Consider the following 15,965-nt stretch of genomic DNA (forward strand, 5'->3'; position numbering starts at 1 on the left):
ATTTGTGATGATAACACTGGTGCAAGGACCATGGAAGAGATTCTATAAATGGAAAATCTCCAGCACACAGTTGGCAGAAAAGTGTTAACCTTCCAGGCAGCACATCTACAGAGAAATTTAATTTAGGCCACAACAAAGTCATGAACCAACTATGTGACTGTGAGTAACTGAAAACAGTGACACATCTGAATTCCTGGTTCCCCTGAACATCCCACCGTCCTCACCATCAACCGGCTCCTCTCAAACAACCTTTATCAAACGAAATCTGGCAACTTCAAGCAGCTAAACAGGAAAAAAAAAAAATAAAGTAGAGATCAATAGGAAAACTGAAAAAAATGTTGACACAAGGGCAGAAAGGGTGTGAGACCTGAGCGAAAGCTGCGTTTTCATTCACGCTCATCAAATCTCAGTAGATCCTGAATGACGCGACCCGAGGCCGCGCGCTTCGCTTCCGTCGCTGCTACTATTCAGACGTTTGACAAATCAAATATATCGCACATTCAAGACTTGTAGTACTTTCATTATTGAATGAACGCAGTGAGCAAACCATCGCCTAAAATGATGATGCTCAGTGCATTTCATTGAGTTCAACTCAAAGAAATGCATCATAGAAAAATTCTGCAAAATAGTGTTTTTTTATTTTGTCATTTGTTTCCTGTTGCTGTTTGTTGCAGTGGCCACAGGCGTTACGTCGACAGGCTGAACCTGAGCTCTGAAAATAAATAAACTGTGAACACATTTAGTGATTTGATGCCAAAGCGATTTAAATCCAATGCACTGGAACCGATAAGATGGTTTGTTAGACTGTAATAACTGCAGCTCCTAAATGGAAAGGCCATGATCAAAATCTGATAAATACGAGGAGCTACACAGGGACCAATGCAACAAACTAGACGAGTCCCGATGCCTCTGACCTTCACAGACTTGAACCCGCGACCTTGAGCTCCGCCAGATGTGGCGACTGGCGGCTTTCGGCCAACGCGCTCATCTGTCTCTCTTTAGGGGACGGAGCAAAGCTGTGGCGCCTCCTCCCGTTCCCCCTTCAAACGGCTGAGCTGCTGTTAGAAGCGGTTGGGTCTGAACCGTTGCATCATGGGATTTTACTCCCAGCTGTGGGTTCATGCACCGCGGTCGAGCTCCACACTCAGCAGCTGCTGGATCCCTCACTCATCCTGCAACAAACCGCACCGGATGCTCGAAACCCTGCTCCGCGGCGACGCCGGCTTTGCTGAGAGGAGCCGAGGCCAACGGGCTGCGAAAAGGCCGACGGCGCGCTGCGATTGGTCGAGTCGGGGGCGAGGGTGAAGTCGCGGCGTGTCCACGACAACAGCGCTGACACACGATCGCTCGGACGCGTGGTTGCATCGAAAGCTCGTTTCGCTCGTCGCTCTCGGCATTTTGGATGGCGACGTCTCGTCCCAGACGCCTTCTGCCTTTTGTTCTTTTATCTGTCTTTTTTTTTTTTTTTCTCAATCTGTGCATGTGTCTGATTTACAAGCGTAATCCCCGACCACGAGGGACATGTGCTTGATACAAGAGCCTGAAAAACAAATACTGTACTCTGGGAGACAAGGTGCAGAAACGCGGACGATCACAGCTATGAAAGATTTATACAATAATAGGCCGTAATGTACTTTTAACAGTCTCGGTAATAGAGACAGATGGGAAACTAAACGAACAACAGGGAGGAGAGCGGAGGAGGTGACAAAGGGTGATTCATACCTGCAGTGGAAAAGCAGAGAACAGGGAATGATTTAGTCACAAGAAGCGGAAGACAGATTTTCCTTGTGCTGGAGGAACTGGACAAACAACTATTAAGCGAAGCGCCGGCTTCTCCCCCCGAGCGGCACGCTCTCCCCCCGCTCCCATTGGTTGCTGGGAAAGGCTCATTTCTCGCCGCTCTTGACTGAGGAAATGGACAGAGACGCCTTCCGGGGCCAGCGGTGGTTAGACACAGCAGAGCGCGAGGCACCGGCACGGCGGCGGCCGAGCGCCTCCCGGCTCGCTTCACGTCGCGTTCCTTATCCTGATGAACGGCGTCACGGTGCCTGGATGCATCAGCGCTCGATGCCCGGGGATCCGGGTCTGAGCATGACCCACGTTTCCCCTTGACTCGCGTCGCCCCGTCGGCCTGTGCTGCCCTGGGTTCTGTCGAGGCCGAGGGGAGGAGGAGCCGGGCCGGTACTGGAAGATTGCTCACATCACCAGGCAGGAGTTAAACAGGGAGAGCTGTGACCTGCATCATCTGATTATGCATGTGTGTGTGTGCGTGTGTGTGTGTTTGTGTGTGGGAGGGAAGGAGGGTTGGGTAAAGTTTTTTTCAGTATAATTAGAGCTTGATTAGTGTTGAGATAAGCTTAGCCTTTCAAATGACCCAATTACTGCATGCAAAGAGGGTAGAGGTTATTTTTGCGTTCTCGCTCCCTTGCACATCTCTGCCTCCTTCACACACACACACACACACACACACACACACACACACACACACACACACACACACACACACACACACACACACACACACACACACACAGTGTGTGTACATTTTAATGGGCCAGTGTGTTGCCTGCTCAACAGATGTCACAGCACTGGGACAGAGGCTGAGGAAGCGGCCTCCCACTGAGAACGCTGGGCCGCGGGAAATTAGACCTCGCAGGACAAGCAGGAATTCTAAAGATATCCAGGAACCGTCAAAAAAAAAATAATAATGTCATGAGCAGGTCGCCTCCGATTTGTTCAGCAGGCGAGGTACCACCTAAAGTGTCTCGTGATAATGAACATTGATTTTTCCTTCAACGTTAAGCGCCTGCTTTCCTGCTGGACAGAGACATTACAACAGTGGCGCGATCCTGGTGTTAAGCAACTTGCAGTTACGTGTTATAATGCAAAGCGTGAGTAAAACTGGAGCACTTGCACAAAGATCAGGGTCCAGTGGGCTTTTTTAAGCTCCATCCTGTCGGCAGGTTACGATGAGCTGGATTAGAACAGTGAACTGCTCATTTGGCACAAGTTTGCGAGGACTGAAAAATGTTGTTGGTGGTGAGTTCAAGGACAACAACCACGGCGTGAACGGCAGTTCCTGAAAAAACAGGTCTGTCTGTTTTATTCCCATGATTTGGCCCACGTCTCCAACTAGACTCAGATAGATTAGATTCTGGTCAGACCTCGGGTCGTTCCCTTGTTTTCTTCAGCGCTGTGCAATAACCTAAATCTGGGACAAGGAGCCTATTAGATTTTGGAGGCCACAGGTCAAGGTCACTGTGACTCATTCTGGTCAATGCAATATCTCAGCAACACCTGGAGAAAACCTCAAGAGAGTTGGCACAAATACACATGTGGATTCATAAGTGTGGTGGTGGACACATACACCCCAGCCCGGTTTGAAGGTAGTACTGCTATAGAGACCCTCATCGCAGGTAAAAGGGGGTCTAGAAGGATCAGGACCGGTTTGTGTCAGAACTCCACCAGCTGCTGATGCACTTGTAGGTTTTATTGTTTTTTTGTGTTTGTGGTGATGGAAGTTGGACTTTCATATACAGTAAAAGAAACTTTCACAAGTACAATAGTAACTGAGGCCACAGAGATTCAGTGGTGCATAGCCGCCAGCACTGACCTGATTCGTTTCCAATATGAAGATGGATGTAATGGTTATGTACTATATTACATGAGAGGGAGGATTATATAGTGCAGAGATATTTCAGCAGTGTCTTTGAGGCAATGACACCATTTAAATCTCTCATTAACTCTCCCAGAGATTTATCACCATTTGAATGAGCAACAGTAAATGATCTCTAGGATTATGCTAAGCTAAATCAACTACCAACAAGAGAGAGGAGCAGCATCTATATTGAGCGTCTGAGGTAGGAACCGTCTCCGCCTGCGCCCTCGTCTCCAGCGCTGTCTTTTTAAAAAGACATTCTTAATTTTAAATGTATTTGTCCAGTTTCAAGGTAGATTCTGCTTAACACGTGTGTGTGTGTGTGTGTGTGTGTACCCTGATGCACAGAGTGCTCCAGTGTAACTGAAGCTTCCTCCCGCTGTGATGGAGCATGCGTGTGTGTGCGGCGTAATCAATTTGCAAGTGATTATGTGACTGACCTTAGAGAAGGTCAGAATTAGTCGGCGATTCATGCAGATTCGGGAGCCGACACCTGCCGGTGCCTGTGCGGATCCCCGTCATGCTTTTTTTAGCTGCAGTCTCACTCCTTCCCCTCCTTCCCTCCCACACTGCCACGCTGTGCCTCTCTACCCTTGACTCCTGCTTCATGTTTTAAAGGCTCCTCATTCCCTTTGAGCACAGCGTTGCCCCCTCCGCGCTCGGCTCCGCTCCGTCTTCCTCCGTCTCCTACGTTCCCCGCTCTGGTACTTCCTGCTTGTGTTCACCACCCTGAGTGACAGGCGTCTGCTGCTGATGCCTCGTCGCTGTTGTGAGGCCGAGGTGACGATGCCCTGACAAGCAGCAGGTGTACACACTTGTATGTGTAGACCCCCCCCGCTTATGTTCTTGTGTATACGTTCTATCTGGTGAGGACAAATGAAAAGCATTACGGAGGAGGAGACAGCTTTTATAATTAAACCCTCACTGTGCTTGATGAAGCTTTCAGCAAATATGTAAGTAGGGAAGCTGCAGTACGATGGGAATTAGCAGGGAAACGAATTGGATCCAGAGAAAAATGGACACTCAATAGCACAGAAAGACACCACGGCGAACAAAGGGGCACAATCACCTGTGATCAGGATCCAGTGAAGCTGGAAGTTTAACGACCCATTTAGACCCACAGCTAAGAGGAAATGAGCGCAGAACTCTCCACTGTGTTGTCTTAACTTGCTCTAGAAATCCTTTGACCACGTACTGTAGTGGAGGAGCTCTATCCACCCTTCAGAATAAACCTGGAGCAGCCAGACCTCCTGCTGTGACAGCGTTTGACCTCTTCCATGCAGCTCCGGCTCCAGCACCTCGTGAACGGCCTCCGCCGACGAGCGACGGCTTTTACAGCACAAGATTGTTTCAAGCATTTTGGGGGCATCTCAAGCATTTGTGAGTAGAATGAAAGAGTGAAGGATGCAACAAAGGTCCCCTGCCGGACTGAAATCACAGCCGCTGTCAGACTCATCACCTCTGAGCGATCGGGAGCATCACTGCACTAGAGAAGCGCCTGAGGTTTCTGAACGTAATTATAAAAAAACGACCCACTCTGTGGCTCCTGTGTTGAGGCACATGTGATCTATAGCCACAGAACGGGTGCAACTCTTAAATATTAAAATTAAACAGTTATTGGTGTGATGCAGATGAGCAGGGCATGGATATTTCTCTCCTCTGATTGCTCTTTTTCGCGTTTCCCGTGGTTGAGTAATTAAATTTGCAGAATGACTTAGCTCAGGCAAAACACAAGACAATTACACTGCAGCCCACGTATTGCTCCTCGTCTTTGTTCAACAGAACACCGGGTTGACAAAAATCGCTAAACATGTTTTAATTTTAAGGCGTTAGGCATCAAATGAGCTTTAAAACATTACACCCCTTCACCAGCGATTCACACCGGGCACAAATCACTTTAATGGGAACGAACACGGATTCATTTGCGTGTTTAACCACAGTGCGTGGAGAAGTGCATCACGCAGAAAAACAGACTTTTGTGTAACTTGACGCTCCTTCACTGGGAGCTGATGCAGGTCTGAGGCTTGGCTTGGCGCCAGTTTGAAGCCGTGCCTAATTGCTGATTTGCAATTTGTTATCTGTTTATGTATTCCTGGCTGTGCTGGTGCTGCGGCGCTGAGGGCGGGCGATCGAGTGTAGTAAATCCGAGGAGGTGCTGACGAGCCTCGCGCTGCTTTAAAAACTTGTTCCGTCAAAACCAGATATGTGGAATTCGCCGTGGTCGACGCAGGATTATCTGTCAGAGAATACGCAGAACACAAACACATCACTGTCAGTGCTTGTGTAATATCTAAATCTTCACCACGTAACACCTGGCGCGCGAAGTCTATACTGTAAGTGCATGGGGAGAATTCCATGTGTGATGAGAAGGATGCTAAACCAACATAGCGTCTCACTAACCAGGCGCTGGTGGGAGATCTGCTGCCCCCGGTGTTAAGGCCATATGGCAGTCAGCAGCTTCCCCATCTAATACCATCGCTTACATCTCTCTATCTGTATCTGCAAACTTCAAACGCCCACAGTTGAATCTGCGAGCGGAGATGAAAAAAAAAAAAAAAAAAAAAAAAAAAAAAAAAGCTGACGCAAGTTCCTCAAATGGCCTCCGACTTACACACATGTACAGTACAAGACGAGAGAGAATCCTGGTGAGAATGAAATACAGGATGATGAAGATAAGAAGGGGTAAACAGAAGGGAACAAGGAGGCAACGAACGATAAAGGGACCGGTGGTAAACGTACGACAAGGAGCCAAATCACTGCCACGATAACACACAAAACCAACAATATTTGTAAATATTGCCAAACACGCCATAATTATTAAGTCGTTGCGTTTGTGTTGAATATCGATTTGCTACTGCTACGACTGAAGCGCGCTCCGGATGACAGCCGCTGCGTTCTGTTCGACTGCTTCCCGACGGAAAGGTCGCCGTTGTCAAACACAACAGGCAGCGCTCTCAGCGCGTCTGAGACAAATGTCACACATATGGAGCAGACGCAGCCCAAACGGACCCTATATCACCTGCGCGTCGGAGCGCCATCGCGGCCCCGTCCTCGGCTGACATTTCAGAAAACGCTCCTCGCGGAGGCGCTCGGTCACAGTGACATCTGTCTGTCACATCTGGTCAAGGCGTCGCGGCACAAACGCTCCCTGACACGAATAAACAGGCTTGGAAACGATGCGGCTCCACGGATTAGCGCGTCTCCGAGCTCATCTGTTTCTGCTCAACCCCTGTTTCCCCCCCCTTCTCTGGCCTCAATACTTGGAATGATCCAAAGCAGGCGAGAAACAAATAAAGTGCGAGATGAGTGGAATCTGGGAAGTAAAAGGAAAATCCCCTTCACAGCCCATGACTTTATCCCGCTCCTTCGCGCTCTCCCGCCATTCCGCATTCTCCGCTTCCTTTATTGTGGGATTGTATCACAGGTGCGACGCGTGTTCACTTGTAAGCAGGAGAAACATCGATTTTCTGTCGCGTTCAGAGGAAAACCGTAGGATCTAGCGCTGTGAGGCGCGCGATGGGATGCTGCGTACGTCTGTGTGCCGTATCCCAGCAAGACCTACATTAAAATGTGCATATCTGTGCCACAATCAGAGTTACACACAAAGCGTGTGTGCACCTGGGTGTTGTGTTAAAGCATCTGCGTCTGGTAGTGATGAAAACGCGGTGCGCTTCATTCGCCTGCTGAGCCGACCTCTCAAACCCTCCCCTTTGTCTCCGTCTCCCAGGTTACGGCGGGGTGGAGCTACTGCTGGTGCTGTGTGGCCTGGACCTCTCCCTGCCCTGCCCTCGCCACTGCATCTGCTACACGTCGCCCAGCACCGTCTCCTGCCAGGCCCACAACTTCCACGCCGTGCCCGAAGGCATCCCCGCCCAGAGCGAGCGCGTCTTCCTGCAGAACAACAAGATCCAGAGGCTGCTGCGCGGCCACTTCTCGCCCACCACCACCATGTTGTGGCTTTACTCCAACAACATCTCCTACATCCAGCCGTCCACCTTCCACGGCTTCGACCGCCTGGAGGAGCTGGACCTAGGGGACAACCGGCACCTGAAGGCCATAGCGTCGGACACATTCCTGGGACTTGGCCGGCTACATGCCCTGCATCTGTACCACTGTGGCCTGATCAGCCTGCCCCCGGGGATCTTTGCAGGCCTGCATAACCTCCAGTATCTCTACCTACAGGTACAGGCAAAGCAGCCTCCTTTTATCTCTGCTGTTTATTGCATCTGCAGCTCCAATCGCATTATGGCTTAATCTGTCCATCAGCCTGGTTCGGCACTTACTGCCCGTGAATTGGACCCTGATCAAATGCCAGCCGTTGCCGAGTTCAGGGAAAATATGACAAAGCAGCTCTCACACCTACAGCGCAGCTTCTGTAGTCAAACACTGCTGGGCTGAGCTCACGATGATCATATGGCAGGTCCCTGAGGTCAATAGCTTCTGTTATTTATATGCTGGAGACAGAATCGAAGCCTGGAGTCAACTGGAAAAGGACTGGACTGGTCAACAGACTGAACAAGTGGTTTTTAAACAACTCTATTAGTCTACAGTGACCTAATCAAAGCCCAGAACCGAGTCCAACTGAAATTTGGGGCTGGACTTGAAAAGAGCCAGCTGGCGGAGCTTGGCCAGGTATTTAAACAGTGCAGTGTCCAGATGAGTAAAAGTGATATTCACACAGGCTCAGGGCTGTGATTGCAACCCAAGGTGCATCTACTCCAGTCTGGCTTGAAGTGGGTGAACACTTGCACAGTAGCTCATTCTCAGGTTTATATTCAACACCATTTATTTCAGCACAGGTATGTTTTTAATTGAGCATAAAAGTATGTTTTGTCAGTTTATTGTGTATAATAAATAAAACTAATTTTGCGTGATGCCAGTTCTGACCAAAAGGTGAATTATAGTGTGAATGGACCTAAAAGTGACCTTTAAAACCATGCACGCTGTTCTAAACTACTGGTCTTCTCTTTCCTTCTGTCTCTGAACCCCGACAGGACAACCAGTTGGAGTTTCTGGAGGACGATCTGTTCATCGACCTACTGAACCTCAGTCACCTTTTCCTGCATGGCAATAAACTGTGGAGCCTTCGCCAGAACACCTTTCGGGGTCTAGGGGTCTTGGACCGACTGCTCCTCCACCAGAACCGAATCCAGTGGGTCGACCGCCAGGCTTTCCACGACTTGCGACGCCTCACCACCCTCTACCTGTTCAACAACTCCCTGACTGAGCTCTCCGGTTCCAGCCTCACTCTACTGCCAGCCCTGGAGTACCTGCGACTTAATGACAACCCATGGGAGTGTGACTGCAAGGTCTTGTCGCTTTGGGAGTGGCTGCGGCGGTTCAGAGGCTCCACCTCCTCTCTGATTTGTGTTTCACCGCCAGAGCTGGCAGACAAGGACTTGAAAATCGTGAAAAAGGAGGATCTGCCCAGCTGCTTGTCAAGCGAGGCGCATATTCATGTTGGCGAGATGGAGCACGGAGAGTCTTTGAACCACCTCAATCGCCACAGAAACCACCACAACCACCACCAGCGGCCGTACTTGCCCCACGGGGACCAGTACAGCTTGCCTTCGCCCTCGCCGTTGCCGCGGCCGCCGAAGGGGGGCCGCAGAAACTGTACCCGCCGCGGTCGCAAGGCGAAGTGGGGGCTCAATGAGGTGCAGGTACTGCGGGAGGGGGGCGACAAGGACTACGCTCCCGATGGAGGCAAGTACGATGTGTCTGCATCGTCAAGGAGGAAGAACAAATGCATCCCCAGAACTTCTGTCGGCCCGCCGATCGGGGTCCAGAGGGCCAATAACAGAGCAGGGTCACACTTTGCCGATTCTGTGCTGTGCCTCTCATCAGCTCTGCTGCTGATACTGATCCCTGTGATTCTGCGCTGAAACAGGAAATGGATGCTTTTGTGCTGGTGATGCTACCCTGTGACTCATTCTCCTGAACCACCCAGCCCTGACTCTCCAAATGAGGCACGTGAGCATAACTCAATGTGTACATCACTGTACATAAAGAACATATCTAATATCTCCTGTCGAACTGTCCCAGTGCTGTGAAGGCAGGGACCTTTACAAGTCATAACAATAAACACATGGAAGTCAGGGAAAATATTTAACCCATTGCTTTGATGATGTCACCAAGGGAAACAACAGGAAAACCTTGCATTTGTCTGTGTGGCATCACCTGCTTTACTGGATATATATAAACTGTACAGCGACACAAAATGACAAGCCAATGAGTCATTGGAGTTCTGTAACATCAAGAAAACCACACAGCAAGGATCACAACAGTTCAAGAGTCAGCCTCCATGCTAAGCCCTCTTGATACAGCCGAGCTCTCAGCGCACCCTCCATCTGTCACTCACGCTGAGACAAAGACACAGTCATCCCTAATTGTCACACTGCTCACTCAACAGCCCCCTAAGACGCAGAAACAAAACGTTTCAGACACAAGTGGCAGTAAAATGGATCAGAACGACGAGCAGCGTAACTATAAGCACTTCACTGTTATATCTACCAATAAAGTGGTTGTACGTGCATGTCTGCAGGGTTAACCCGCTCTAATGAACGTCTGTATCCTTGGCTTTCAGTCGAAGAATCGTGAAACATCTGTTATTGGTGAAGTCGTCAACGTTCATGTTAAAATGTGTCCTTCACGCTTGCTCTTCCGTCATATCGACTTAAAAGCCATTCAGAATTAACCAATCATTATATGAGCCAACTGGTCACAGTGTAAATGAGCAAGTGAGCGAACCAATGAAACTTTCTGCAATCATGTTTGTGTGAGTGTGTCCACAAAAAAAATAAAGTTAAAGCCATGCAGGTAGAAAAAGCTAGACAGCCCGAGTGCCTAATGAAAGCCAGCGGCCAATGAGGACACGAGGACAAACGATGGAGGAAAAACCATTTCATTCACTCTTCAACCTCACTGGTGACTAAACAAAGGCCCCAACAAGGCTGAACCCTCAAATTATGCAGGCCAAGGAGCAGCTGGGGCCCAACCCTGCAATCCTCCTAACTCCCATCAACTGTTATGCACTTTCCCTTCCACTGCAGGCTAATGGAAAAAAGAAGCTTCAACAAGAGACGTTTCAGTCGAATGCTGGTCAAAAAGCCCCAGAATCAGGGAGCAATGGCCACCGCAACGTTGCAATATATCACCTGAAACTGTCGAATCAAAGGTTGCACCTGACAAACAAGAGATCTAAGAGGATCTGGGACAAACTGCTCCTGGAGATCTTTTCTTTGGCACAGACGGACAATCTGTGAGCTCTGCTTGAAGAGCTGGATTTTATTGCTGCTACGTCCGAGGAGAGCGAAATCCCGGAGCCCCTTTTCCAGGGGTTGGGATTCTTCTCCAGGAAATTACAAGGACAGAGAGGCCCGAGACTCAAAGCCTGGATTCACGAAGCGGAGTTGTTCAAGTGCACACGCCCCCTAAACACTCGACCAATCACCTCCACAGCCTTCCTGTCCCACTGGAAACGACCCCCCGTCGGTCGGAGAGCAGCTCCGATGTCCAGGCTCTGACATCAGGCCGGAACTCTTCCAGTCAATCACGCAAAGTCTCGAGTTGAGGCCAACGTGTGAACATATTGTACAGACACACTGCGATGGGCCATCGACAACCTTAACTAGCCAGTGACGCTACAGCGTCGCAAAGATACGCAATCTATTTTAAAACGAGCTGCCGTTGCACCGCAAAAGATGACCTAGCTTCAATCGCGACGTATTGACTAAAGCACAAAAAAGATTTATTCCAAAACACCCGACGTGGACGTGGAAGCAGGAGCGGGGCCCGCGTTGCGCTGGAGCCCCGTCCGGCCGAGTCACGCTGAGCCTTTTCATGTCTATCTATCTAAATGTTGGGGGACGAGCGGAAGCCTGTCGCTGGTGTCGTTCTGCTGACGTGTAGGATTAGAGACCCCTACTGGTGAACTTGTCTGTGCAGAGGTGATGTAAATTGTGTCTGTTTATTCCTGTGAGGATGACTTTTGTTTTTTTGTAAAAAAACAAAAAAAAAAAATTAAGAAAGAAAAACTGACTCTGTTGTGTCTCAGCCGTTCCCTAAATGATAAACAGGGAGCTAGAGGCTGAAATGATATTATTTAATATGATTATCATCATTTCAGTTCTGTTCTGTCTTCGTTTTGCCGACTCATTCACGGTAAACGTACACTGCACTGCCCGTCTCCTGCTCTTCCTTCTATTCATGCCTCCGTCTCCTTCTCTGCAGCCTTCTCACCTCCCACCCTCCCTGCCTCCTTCTATCTCGCTATTCTTTTTCTCCTCTCTCTTCCTTTGTGCAGCCCAAATGTTTTGTATGTGGTTATCAAACAATGCCAGACTCAAAAGCTGTTTATAAATAACATTAAACAGAAAGTGTCCTCAAACGGCGGTGGTGGTCCGCGTTTGTTTGCCTGCCTTTTGTTAAACCATATGCATCTGTGGATCTGTGTACGCGTGTGCGTGTGGCTAATAGACAAGCCTTCAAAATGAGCCCTGTGGCAAAATGATAAGGCAACAAACGAGGGGGGGATGCTTAAAAAGTAAAGAAGGTAATGGAATAAGTGCACACGTTCGTCTACTGGCAGAAAAACCAGCAGACATTTAGCCAGAACGTATTTTGGCCTCCTTCGTGTCCTAGTTTCTCTCAAACACTCAACCGCCTTTTATAAAATATGCATCAGAATGACTGTAAGCGCAGACACACACGCAGAGACACAGCTCCACAAACGCACACACCTGTCGGGCCGCATTACCCGCGAGGGTTCGGGGGAGGCGCCTCCTGTCAGGTCAAGGTGGGGTCAGCGCGCGCTGCATCTATGTCGATCGCCTGCGCCGCGCTCGTAATTGTGCGCACGCAGCACCCGGCCGGCGCTGTTGTGTGTCTGCGTGCCACGTGTGCGTGTCCACCGGCGTACCAAGTATGTCCACTGTCACGGCAGATCCGGCCTGACAGACCCCCCCCCCCGCTCGGGCGCTGAGCAGAGGTGTACCTCTGAGAGACAGTATCACTGCTCTGTTTGCCAAACAAAGCTGACGTATTCCACTTGTCAGCTTTGTTTTATGGAACTCGAATCGGCCTCCAAACAGAAGTCGCACAAGTAAAGACGGAATTATTACAGTATGAGGCATTAAATATAAAGAATGAGGCCAAAGAAGAAAAGATCAAGGCATGAAACAGGGAAGGGGCAAAGTGATGAGAAAGAAAACTAATAAAACACTAAAGGAGGGATGTGAAGAAAGGTCAGAACAAATAAAGAAAAATGTTTGGAACGTGACCCAAATGTGATAAACGTAGAAGAACAAAGAGGGTGTAAGAAAGAAGGAAAGAAGCAACTCACTGGAAAAGAGGGACAGAGAAGAAATAAGAATAAGGAGGAGGATAGTTTGAAGCATAGGATGAAGGAAAATACTAGAGGAAAAATCAGACAGAAAAAAAAAGTAGGTAGGAAGAAACAATGTAGCCACGACTTGGAAGAGTTCCAGTAAACGGGGCTACACGGGGAACAAGAACTCATCCACTGAGATACACGCATGCAGCCTTCATGATCAAACAGAAGAACAGCTCATCCACTAGTTCAGTCCCTGAGCCGAGGATCTGAAATAGCCGCATGTGAATATTTATACACGCCCGTGTTCCTTTCCAAAGGCAAAGAGGCCAGGCAAAATTGATTTCTCCGCGTGAATCCCCGAAGAGTCGAGAGTCAGCAAGAGAAACGCGGGAAAGGAGCAAAAGGCGAGTAAATAGGAAGGAGACGGAGCGGGAACAGCAGGAGCACCCAGCTCCAGTCCAACGCCATGACTGATGCTCCTGCCACACGGACGCGCGCGCCATTTGTCGGCCTTCGCCGGATTTTCATCCACAAAAAAGGACGCAAGCTAAATATTTCCCACTGACCGACTTGACGCTCATTCCGATCACCAGCCAAGCGCTCGGCGCCCATCACGCATCGGCTCGCGCGCCTTATGGAGCCTCCGTCGTCAGCACCATTTAACACCGGCCGCCTCCTCGCCAACACGACTCCATCAGGCTACATTACGCTCATTACGGGCGGATATCGGAGTCTAATTGGGGCGCGCGGAACCGTAACGGCGCCAAACAGCGCGAATGAGCCGCGGTCCTGCTGGATCTGAGTGGATCTGTCAGAAAGATTCGCCGTCGTCTGAATCAATTTCACATTTACTGACGGATCATCTCGCTCCATTTGGCCTCAACCTTTTGTGGTTCACGCGCGAGCGGAGGCTCCAACGAGGACGCTACCAGGCCTTTTACTCAAGGAGACGCGAAAACAATCGGATTTAAATCATGCGGCGGGCGTCTCCGGTCGTGCGCGCGCCGAGAATCAAACATCTGTCAGCGTGTTTCCAGCGCTTTTTCCCCCAGTCTTGCTGCAGCTTTATTAAATGTTTCATCAGCCTACATTAATGTTTTACAGAAGCGGAGTCTCTGTGTGTCTGCACGCTAACGCAGGGGCCCCGTGTTGTCTCAACACAATATTTGTGTAGCTAATTGCATTTTTAATGCCCTGCTCCCTCAACCAAACAGTCTCAAAACAGATGTCTAAATTAATTCAAACACGTCTGAAGGGAAGCAGTGAGGAGTTACTGTCACCACCACGCGGATTGACGTCCCAGCGCAGAGGTGGCGCTTGGGAGGCGTTTGTTACAGTTAATAATGAATTGCATTTGATCAGATTCACCAGATTGGGTCGGTCCGACACAACGTGTCACCGCTTTGCCCCCGGTGTTGACGCAGCCCGCTGCCTGTCCGGAGGTCGTTTGTCTTATTGAGGCTTCTGTCGAAAATGCTCCGCTCGCCTACATACGGTGCACTAGGATCTAAAATCAGCCGGGACCCGAGTGAGGATGAGTTCACCTGCGCCCGGTGACCCGCGTGAGCGACCCGTTTCAAAATAAAATCCATCATTGTGGCGAGACCCACCAGAGTGCTGTTCGGTGTAACGCCACAGACTCGACGGAAACCTTACATCAGGTATGTGAAAAATACTTTTTCTGGGGTTTTTTTGAACATTAAAAGAAAAAAAAGTTCTGAGCGTCACAGAGAGCTTGTCTACTAATGGGGTCCTATCTATTATTTCTGAGTACTCGGCTATGCTGGGTGGTTAAAACCATCCCTTCAGGAAACAGCATCGTACTTTCAGTCCTCTACTTGTCATCCTGATGCAGTCCCCACTTCTCCCCAAGTCCTTATTAATTATTTGTCGACTTTTACCAGTGAGTCCTTCTCCCTTCAGTTTTTAAGATGCCTAAATCCAGCCCCTGGTTTGTGACATCACATCCGAACCCAGGTCCCACTCAAGTCATTGCATTACGCAAAAAATAAAAGTCTGAATATTTTAGATTTTTTGAAAAATCGTGTACTTTTCATGACATTCTATCCAGTCTTGCGTTGTCAGACCGTGATGAATGTGATTTTACCATCAATCTATCCAATCTTACTGAGGTCACGTGACCCGATTAACAGTTTTTTTGTCCAAAGCAGCGGACAAAGCGACAACAAACTCGTTAAACGGAAGTTAGCCGCTAGGCGGTGGCCCAATCAGTTGTAATGAGGTGCTCACACCTGGACATATGAAGCCAGGCATCAGGAGGATTAGCGGCTGGCAGCTCTACGTGTGGGGCCACATCCAGCCCTGATCTACCAGTAACAAGCCACAGTTGGCGGATAACAGCGCACCAGCCAGACTCCAATCAGCATTTAATAAACAAACTGGTACTCACGGTGACGCGAAGCAGTGAGCGAACAGCTGACACGGCCGGTGTCCGTCAAGGTGAGTGGTCCCCGGCAGCTTCCGGGAGCAGGTGTCGGATCAACGGTTCCGAACACGACACCAGCCGTGAACCGCGTGCGTAAGGAGGTACCGGTTATTATTTACGTGTACGCGGCGAGGTGGAAGCGGTGACTTCCGACATGTAGGCCTTGGCCAAAGATCGTTTATTCAGGCACGACTCCCCACTCTGACTAATTTTAACGGCCAAAACAAAAATAAAAACAAGCATATTGGACAACATACGATCTGTGCAGTATCTAATTATGGACTGTAATTTGCGGCTACACGGCTTTTTAGTGAATGCGTCATCTTATACATTCTTTATTTGTGAGAGGTCCCTTGCAGGAGAGTAGAATTAAATATCCTCCTTTATGTACAGGAAGTGGTGACTCAAAACTGTTCCTGAATCACATGTTGCAACGTTTATTATTTGTACTTTGGTTTCAGGTTAAGAGCTCAAAGGACCCTCAGCAACATTCAAAATCAATATATGGGTTATTTACTTCTCATGCA

General features: G+C 49.2%; 1 protein-coding gene across 1 annotated transcript in view; it reads left to right on the plus strand.

The window, feature by feature from the left end:
- Nucleotides 1–12,047, plus strand: part of LOC114869812 (reticulon-4 receptor-like 1) — a 53,974-nt gene extending 41,927 nt beyond the window's left edge. Inside the window, exons 2-3 of the mRNA XM_029174330.3 lie at nt 7,386–7,840; nt 8,653–12,047. Of these exons, the coding sequence (XP_029030163.1) occupies nt 7,386–7,840; nt 8,653–9,543 (1,346 nt within the window). The 3' untranslated portion in view covers nt 9,544–12,047. The remainder of the gene's footprint in view (nt 1–7,385; nt 7,841–8,652) is intronic.
- The last annotated feature ends 3,918 nt before the right edge of the window (nt 12,048–15,965 follow it).

Source organism: Betta splendens, chromosome 14 (genome assembly GCF_900634795.4).
Source record: "Betta splendens chromosome 14, fBetSpl5.4, whole genome shotgun sequence".
Lineage (NCBI taxonomy): Eukaryota > Metazoa > Chordata > Actinopteri > Anabantiformes > Osphronemidae > Betta > Betta splendens.